Raw genomic sequence first — 9770 nt, 5'->3', positions numbered from 1 at the left:
TCTCCACAAGGCAGCTCAGATAACAAAATTATATCCAGTTTTAGGGAAGAATTCTTTTGTTCCAACTTAAAAGCAACAAATATTACTAGAATAGGAAAAAGATGTTCACTATTGTTAATGAGAAAATACATGTGGTAAGTGACATGTTTCCACATCACATGTGTGATTTCCTTGACTTTTTCTCTGAAGCTTGTGGTTTTTGGCATGTAGCTTTATGGTTACTTAGAGGATATTTAGGCTCTAGTCCATGTAAGGAATGGCAACCCTAAGCCATGGGAGTAAGGTCAACAGGAGTCCCCTGGCACTCAGAAACATATATAGCTGGGCTTCTTTGGAATCTGGAATTTAGGTAGAGAACTGGAAGGCACCAATGACGTTTTAACATTCTTAGCAGCAGAGGAAAATGGTTTTCTATACTGAACTTGGCCATGAACTCAATGCAGAGCTATGCCATGGTTAGTAAGTCCAGAGTGCTGCAGATATACTGGTCAAGTTACTGGGTTCTTATTTCTCTCTTGCTACAAAATCATTTGCTGATATTTTAACACTAATAACTCTTAGATATTTAAAATTGCAATTGGAAAGAAAAGAATGACATTTCAGGCTGGTTTACACTGCCAGTTGATGCAGCTGCAGGACAAAGACCTTAAATTTATCTGTAACTCTGTTAGTTACTTCTCCCTCCAAACTCCGAACTCCTGAGCCAAACTGCTCTTGCTCTGGTCCTAGAGTTTGCACTGAATTCTATAGAAAATGACTTTTTCTGTCCCCTGGTGGTTAGTTATGAAGCCAGGTTTGTGACCTTCCAGATGATTTTGTCACCTCTGACATCCTTGGCTTAAACTACAAAGCTAAGGGCCACAGGGCTTCCATCCCTATGTAATTTCATGCCTATATCAGAGAAAATTCTCCACTTACCTGACTGCTCAAATTACACACCTAAGCACAATTGCCAGTTTTAGAATCATGAACCATGTCCAAAGGCCTGTGTGGGAACCTGCATCTAGGCCCCTCCTGGAAGAACAGCTCAAAGAGAAAACTTTTTGTCACAGCCTCTTCATATTAGTGTCTGCTAGCAGTCACTGAGAACCTGTTTTCAGACTCTGGGACTTCATTTATATTCCTTCTCTAATGCAGCTTGTCATACTTCATAGGCTAGGAAGAAGATCACAAATGAGTATCCCTCCTTTGATTTCTTATTCTCACAGCCAAGATAAGAGTATTTATCTCAATGGTAAATTGTGAAGCTTCTTGGGATAGTTCATGGTAACAAAGCTGGTGGGGAAAAAGTATTAAATCTCATGGCCATGTATCTGAAAGTTCTTTTGAAATCTGCCGAGGGATGCCAATGGTGAGATTTTTTTCAGTTAGGATGGGCTTTGGCAACCTCAGGTTAGGAGGCGGACTTCTGTGCAACCCACATTATCTTAGTAATCTTGGCTGCAAAGTGTTCACTATTTATCTCTCTTCTCTGAAAGGCAGGCTTTGGAGCATAATATGATCTCATGGACTTAGATTTAACATCACAGTAAGTAGGAAGGCCTACAGAGGGCTCTGTCAGCAACACCATTGGAAGACCTAGCAGGAATTTAGAACATTCCTTTACCGATACAAAGATCCTAAAACAATGGGGGAGGTGTCCAGATGCTGATAATGACCAAAGGCTTGACTTGCCTTTAATAATCATTTTTGAAGGAATTCTGTTTTCAAAAATAATTTATTCAAACATTTTTATACCAAAATAATTCTTAAAAGTATGAATTTCTCTTAGTTGTCCCCAAGCCAATGTGCATGTAACTACATGAACACAACTATTACTTCATAGCTTTTTTATTATAGACTTTTTTTATCCACATGAATGTTAAAGAAACTACAACAGAGTTAAATACCATTTTTGATAACATGATTATATTCTTAATTACACTCAATATTAAACTGTAAAATATTTCCAGAGGAATACAGTCTTCATTCATACAGCAGGCAAAGTACAGAGAGGAAGGGGCCACATGTAATTCTGTCCAGTTTGCTATGAAAAGCAGGTTTGTACGGCTGATGCCTTCCCATCCGTTGAAACGCGATCCCCACTCCCAGGACGGGTCTTGTGTTTTGTTTCCACCAAGAATCACTTCTTCAAAAGGAAAAGACAGTTTTGTAGAGTTGCTTTCTCCATGTGTGGAGCATGGAGACTGCCTGGGACCATCCGTGGATTTCCCATCCCAGTTGGCTAACAGCACTTCCCAGGCTCTGGGTTCAGCTGTCCTTTAAAAACACAAAGACTCGAACTTTGGTTCCACCAAACAATGCAACAAGCATTGACTGCTCTGATTGGCTTCCCCCCCACCCCAACTAATGAATGGCTGCTACAGTCTATTTTACATGGTTGTCCATGCTGTTTTGAGGTCACTTGTCCTTAGGTTCTCATGAACCTGAGTTTGTATTTAATTCCCAAGCCCTTTCGATTTGCAGTCTTTAATTCGGGTCAGAAGTGCTCCGTGGCAGGCTGTATCTTACAAGAGAACAAGAGTAAGTAGTTCTGTACACCTGGGGTAAGACAAAAGCACAGAATGAAAAGCTAAGCATAATATAATTGATAATTTAAAAACATTTAAAGTAATATTTCGTATACCCTCCTTAGGAGAAGAAAAGTGTCTGCTACCATAGGTTATATATCTCTGATGACATCGAGCCAAACCAGAAATATTAAATGAGGGTGTGCTGGTTTGCTGTGTCCTTTTTACACTACAGCCATTTAGCTGGGTTTAGAAGCTGGGGTTTGTTGTTGGGCAAAGACAAAAGCAGGCTGCAATGAAAGGGGCAGACAGAATTTCATGCTCTGGTGCTCTGTTGGTTTTGATTGGATGGCCCAAGTTATGTTTATTTTTCTTGTTGTGGGGTATCAGGGCAACATAGAAATATGAGTGGAGGTTTTGTGATTCAAAATCAATAAAATAATTGGATTGGTTATTACCTGCATATTGATAACTGATTACAGAAGATGTGAATTAGGCCACGATTTTAGGTTAAAACCAGAGGAAAGCAGGCAAAGTATGGAATACAGAGCCAGCCAGCCTGGCAGTGAGACTTCCTAGCAGTGAGACCACAGACCAACTTACTCATCTCTTGGCTCTTCAGCCTTCTCAGTTATAGTGGGGTGAAAGCAGTAGTACTTACCTCAAGGGTTGTTCCAAAGATTAAATAAGATAGTCAACATAAAGTCTTTAGAACCGGGGGGAGGGGGTGGCGCACCATTATTCTCTACTGAGAGTCTTAAAAGGATCTCTTATGTCTGACTAAAGATGAGAGAAATGAATGTACCACTCCCACTCTTTATCTTTATCTATACAAAAATTAGACACAAAATGTTCAACTAAAATCCAACATCCTTTTTTTGAAGAGTCTTCTTGTTGTACTTTTGTAGTAATTATTCCAGAAGCAAAACAAAAATAAGAGTCTACCAAAGAGGTAGATATAACTAAAATAAATTTAAAAAAAGATAATATTCCAGACTCTCCAGAAAGATCCAATGTAGCAATTAGTGATGAAGAAAATACAGACATAAGGCAAGAATAGGCGGGTCATGCCCTTGGGTGTTACATGTGGTCTTGAGCTGGCTTTCATGAAAGTGGCCCCTTTTTGGGAAAAGAGAGAAAATATGGCAGAAAATTGGCACACAAGAGTGACAGCTGAAATTTTAGAGCTAGTAGAGATTTTGATCAGGTTTGGCTATCCACATTTTATAGATAAGAGTGAGACTCAAAGACATCAAATGATGTTACTCAAAATAACACAGGAGATAGCATCAGATCTGGCAGTCAGTCTCCCTCACCACCAGCCCAAGGACCCAAGGAAGGCAGGGAGATGGCGTTAGGGTCAAATAGATCTGGACTGAATCCTGTATCTGTCCTCAAGAACTATGTGGCTCCCCTGAGCCTCAGTTTCTAAGTATCAAATGGGGGTAATAATAGGATCTACGTTACAGCATTGTAAGGTTAACACAGCAAGTATTTAGCCAGTATCTGGCATAGTTAGTGCTCAATAAATTATTATTATTATCATTTCCAGTTTGGCCCGTGAGTTTCTGTATGACTATGAATGAGACATTTCCCTTATTCACTTCCTACTTATGTAAAATAGTTTAATTCTTGTCTGTGAAAAGCGTGGGTGTTTCAACCAGTTACGCAAGTGATATTTGCAAAATGTTTAAATGTGTTTGGAAGAAAATGAATGTAAAGTAATAATTAAATTAGTGTTACCATATCATTTTTATTTGGGAGCTGATTTCACATGGATTACACTGGGTTATCTGTGCAGGAAGTGGGTCACAGAAATAACTAGATGTAAGGAAGGCCATCGGGAATAATTCTGGTGTTAAAACAGGCCCAGAAGAAAGGATAATGCCTGCAACATTTTGAAGTATTTTTCAAATCCTTTCCATTGTACTCATGAGCTCGTAATGAGACAAATATGAAGAGCGGGACAATGTCTAATCTAATAGGGCTTGTTTTAGGAGGTAGTTTGAAGATAAATAAAATAAACTACACTTTAACAGCTAGTAGCTAAACAAATGGAATTCATTGCCCCAAAGGAGACTATGCTTAGATTGAAGAAAGGTGTAGATAAATCCATGGGTAATGGATCTTTAAGGCATTATCAAGGGAAAGCTAAGAGTATTCAGTTTATATGCCTAAATTTTGAGGTTGATATCATTAAGAACAACAATTTTGCTCTTAAAGTATATTGGCATTGGTGGATCTTTATTTTGACTCAACATGGAATTTCTTATGTTCTAATGTAGGACAAAAAAAATCTGCAGATCAGTGATATGTGGCAGTACTCGCTCAGCTTATTAAGTGGATTGCCTGTGGTTTTGAAAAGCTTCCTCCTCTTAATAGTCATATTGGAATCCACTGGGTGGCAAGAACACAGCATACTACCTTAAGGGTCACTCTTGCATAAGACATTAATGCATCATTCCCTAACTTGGAAACCTGTGGTCACTCTGCAAGACAAAATGTGTCTCTCCCCCTTGGTGTAATGATTTTTATTTTGTAATCTCTCTTGGGGTAACTCCTTGCAGGCTTGGCATGTTGAGAATCAGAGACCGCCTCTAACAATATGGTCGTGATTCTCTGCTTGGCTGATTTAGCTAAGCATTTAAGTAACCACTAATCTTCTGAAAGCACCAGGGTCTACTTAGAGAAATCCCTGTTGTCTGCAAGGATGGAAGGAAACAAAATCAGCATCGAGGAAGCATTAGTTACTAAACACAAATCAATCTTTTTTTTTTTCCCACCTAGCCATATGCTAGGTCACTGTCAGAGGTGTGGTTTTCTGGGCAGTGAGTCTTAATTTGTAGGTGCAAGATGGGCTCAGGTCTGACAAACAGGGACAATGGGTTGGGGAAGTATAAGGAGTACAAAGAGAGTTTACTGACGCTCTTCTTAAGTATAAATCAAACCACATTCTAAGGCTGGGCATGGCTGTAATCTCAGCGCTTTGGGAGACCAAGGCAGGAGGATTGCTTGAGTCCAGGAGTTTGAGACCAGCCTGGGAAACACAGGGAGACTTTGTCTTTACAAAATAATAATTAAAAAAAATGCTGAGCATGGTGGCATGCACACCTGTAATGCTGAGATAGGAGGATGGCTTGAGCCAGGGAGGTCAAGGCTGTAATGAGCCGTAACCACGTCACTGCAACTCCAGTCTGGGCAGAAGAGTGAGACCCTGTCTCAAAACAAACAACAAAAACCCAATTCTAATGGATGAATCTCACAAGTGCTGAGTAAAGGAAGCCAGACACAAGAGAATATTCTATGCAATGCCATTTACATAAAGTTCAAAAACAAGCAAGTTCAAAAAATGTACCATTGTTTGTGATAGCAGGTGGGAGAAACTGGACAGGAGCACAAGGTTTTTATCAGGGGCTGGAAAGCTATGTTAGCTCATCGTGAACATTCACTGAGTTTCCTTTTTGTTTTTGATTTCATTGTGTGTGTGTGTATGTATTCCTGGGTGAGTGCAGTTCACTGAGTTTTGATTTGTAAACTTCATAATTTGTATGACTTTATGATTTATAGACTGAATAAGACAGTTATTTTAAAAAACATTCTAATATTTTCTCTTGAAAGAAAATTAGTTTGACATTTTCAACTATTATACATACGGAGTTTATCAGAATTAATTTGGACCATTCTTGCCTTAATTATCTTGATATTCTTAGTTAAACTTCACTGGAATCTAAATGTTCTAAAATTTTCATTTCACACTGCTTGTGCAAACCTGGTCTACTATAATGAGAAAGAAATTGTCCAAAGTCAGCTTCAGACTTAATAAAAATACTTCGATATATAGAACAGAGCCAAATTCACAGGTGCATTTGTGAATAATTTCACAGAGATGCAAACAGAATGATTTACTATCTGAGCACCTCTGTTGCAGAATCATCTGCTCACCAAGGATAAGTGCATACATTAGGAAGAGGCAGGCTCTGGATCTAAAGTCAGAGCCCCCCAGAATCTCTTCTCGGCTTTGTAACATGAACACGAAATATCACATCTCTTATCTGTAAACATCAGTTCCCCATGTATAAAATTAAGGGAAAGCACATGAATGAAAGGCTTGGAAAGGTTTTGAAAACCTGATGAAAGTTATCATTATGATTATTATTTAAGACAAATACTGAAGACCACCATGAATAAAGATAATGGCAAGAAAAGTTGTCATTTAAGCCTGAGAGAGGAAATTGTGATATGCAGAAGAGAGGTGAAAGAACAAAAGGAACCAGGAACCTGCACAGTTCTTTTTGCCAACAAATTCTATTGAGTTGAAGATAGGCTCCAGAGGGGAAGAGTGAGAAGAGCCATTCTGATGGGAATGCATCAAATTGATAAATGGCTGTGGTCCTAGCTGGCCATGGGCACTAACAACTGCTACCTTTGGCATCTGAGATTTTTTTTTTCCAATTTAGCAATCCTGGTTGTTAGGTCATCCCAATATATTCTCACAGAAACAATGTCCTAGTTTTTGCATTCCCACAATTCTAATAATTACATGTCTTCTTCCATAGGCTCAAAAAGTTGCTTTTCAAATGTTTAGGCTTTTCTGAGTAGAGCCATTGAATTTTCACTGTCTGCTTTTCCTTAAGAGTCCAAACTAATTGTCTTTTCCATTTTCTTTTAAACTGATATGACCTTGAACCTGGCTTCAGCTGTAGAGAAACTATTACTGGTTTAGGGAAATGATGAGTTACTATTCCTAGAGCAGAAGGTCTCAAAGGTCTGTGTTGTCCCCAGTTGTTCATATCACCACCTGCAGTAACTCTCTGAAAGTCAGATTTCAGGCAGACTTTTTGGAAGCAAAGGAGAGACAGAGAAGACGAGATACCCTGAGGATGACTGCTGATGCTTTGATTTCCTTGGGACAGTAATTGGGGTGTCAGAACCCTAAAGAGCAGAGCCTTAAAACAGAATGAAGATTACTTTTGCAGACTGAATATAGAATTTTTAGTTATAGGAATTTTCCATGGAATTTATAAGAAGTACTTGGCCATTCATTTAGGAAATCCCATCCCTGGACATAATGAAGTTTATTGGTATATTGACTCAAACACAGGATGCAACTTTACCAGTCCCTTGGGCTATTTCAAACACATCAATAAAGAATATGTTCAAGCATACAACAATGCAGAGAGTTAAGAAAATCTCTTTCCTCTGGCAATCTTACCTTTTAGCTTTTGCTGAGATGGGCGCCAAGCTTTTCTTTCCTGATCAAGCTTGCTGCATAGGGGATCTGCAAAATAAAAACAAGCAACATCATCCAGGTAAGCTAGATTTGGAGACAGATGTGTAATGGAGACCCTTCATCATGCCTAACAATTTGAGTGCCAATAGATCCTCCCTGGAAAAAGCAGGTCTCCATCTGCTCAGCAGTATGAGGCTTCTGGGGTATAGCATCCTTAAGACCTATTAACAAGTACAGTGAGGACAGAACAGGTGATCACACTGGATTGCTGCTATGGCTAGTCCCTGAGGTTAACATGTGATACTTCCCTTTTTAAAGTTATTTTTAAAAAATCTGCCTTTAATAATATGGTATCCTGTTTTATTTAGGTACAAAAACTGAATTATAATTGTTGTATGTTCAAGATCATAAAACAAGAATGTGCTTACAAACTCGTTAAATGTAATTGTTCACTTTATTAAAATAATTTCTTTATAACATGTAATTTCTTTATAATATATGCTATCCTTAAAAATCATGAATAAGACTAGGCCCAAACTATTACTCTGGTTAGATTCCCAATAACTGATAAGATGCATCAGAGGCTGTGAGGTGGCTTACACCTGTAATCTCAGCACTTTGGGAGACTGAGGTGGGAGGATTGCTAGAGCCTAGGAGTTCAAGACCAGGTTGGGCAACATAGGGAGGCTCTGTCCCTACCAAAAATTTAAAAATTAGCCAAGTGTGGTGGCACACACTTGCTACTTGGGAAACTGAGGTGGGAAAATCGCTTGAGCCAGAAGGTTGAGGCTACAGTGAGCCAGGATTGCACCACTGAACTCCAGCCTGGGTAACAGAGCAAGACCCTATCTCTCTCTCTCTCACACACACACAAAGCATCAGAAATAACTGCACTGAATGGAAAATATGACCTGGAGAATTCTACCTGGATAAACTTGAAAAGTACTCTTGAAGTTTTGAATAAAATGCTACTTTTCATTAGAAAACTCCAATGGTTGAAACTGGACTCAATGTATTATTTAGATTTGCCTCTCCACTGACCCCCGTTAAGGTGCTCTATCCTTATGTTACCTACCTTCATCATTACAAGGCTAAACTCAGGGCTCTAAAGACTTGAGTCTATTCTACATGTAAAGAAGTATTCATCCTTTACAATGTAACATGAAATGTGGCTGTTAAGTAAAAGCAGTGAGGGAAATAGCATTACTTTCATTCAATTAGGCAATGTTATATATGTATATATATATATTCCCACATTGCCAGTATAATGTGTGTTTTCCTCTCATGACCCACCAGTATACACATATGAACCTTTATTATTAATGAGAAAGAGTTATAAATCTACAATGATGCTAGTGGCTAAAAAGAGCTGGACCATTTTACTGTTATAATCAGTCAGTTGAACAAACAGTCTTTTTAACAGGATAAAAAGGATAAGAATAAAATAACTATCTTACTATTTTCATATACAACTACAACATAAACATATCAGAGAGGTACATAACTGATAAAAGGCATAGATAGCAGCACTGAAATTAATGATTCATATAGTGACATTAAAAGTTCAGTGTCCTAATCTCATATTTTAGGATGTGGGCTGAGATCAGCTAGATAACTATGACAAGGACAACTACACAGGGACCTACTCCAGTTACCTCTTCTTTTCACTCTAGGTTATGCTACACCTGCTATTAACAGAGACCCCTTTGAGTCTTGGTTTTCCGTTATGGTGTATGCTGCAATGTGCCAAAGCATGTGGATCACCTCTCTAGATGCGGACGCAACAAAGCCTGGAATGGAATTCTATTATTTAGGATAACAAACAGTGTAAACTTTTGGGCAACAAGGAGTTACCAATAAAATGTGTTTGTGCCATTCTCACATTTAAAACGAGTCCTCGCTGTCAAGATTAGACACCACAAAGATTTAGCAAGTGTCTATTCTATGCCAGCCACCAGGAGAGAGAAGTTACATTACCATGGGCCATCTCGTTAAAGGAGTAAACTACTCATCCTAATCCAAAGAAACAC

The 9770-nt window shown here is 38.7% G+C and overlaps 1 protein-coding gene across 1 annotated transcript in view; it reads right to left on the bottom strand.

Annotated features, from left to right (window-relative positions):
- Window positions 1–1814: 1814 nt before the first annotated feature.
- SKOR2 (SKI family transcriptional corepressor 2) overlaps window positions 1815–9770 on the bottom strand; it is a 46389-nt gene continuing 38433 nt past the window's right edge. Inside the window, exons 8-9 of the mRNA XM_039463832.2 lie at window positions 7723–7788; window positions 1815–2541 (exon numbers count right to left, since the gene is read on the bottom strand). Of these exons, the coding sequence (XP_039319766.2) occupies window positions 7726–7788 (63 nt within the window). The 3' untranslated portion in view covers window positions 1815–2541; window positions 7723–7725. The remainder of the gene's footprint in view (window positions 2542–7722; window positions 7789–9770) is intronic.

This window comes from Saimiri boliviensis, chromosome 13, assembly GCF_048565385.1.
Source record: "Saimiri boliviensis isolate mSaiBol1 chromosome 13, mSaiBol1.pri, whole genome shotgun sequence".
Classification (NCBI taxonomy): domain Eukaryota; kingdom Metazoa; phylum Chordata; class Mammalia; order Primates; family Cebidae; genus Saimiri; species Saimiri boliviensis.
Note: the sequence above shows the minus strand (reverse complement) of the source record. Positions and strands in the feature narration are given on the sequence as shown.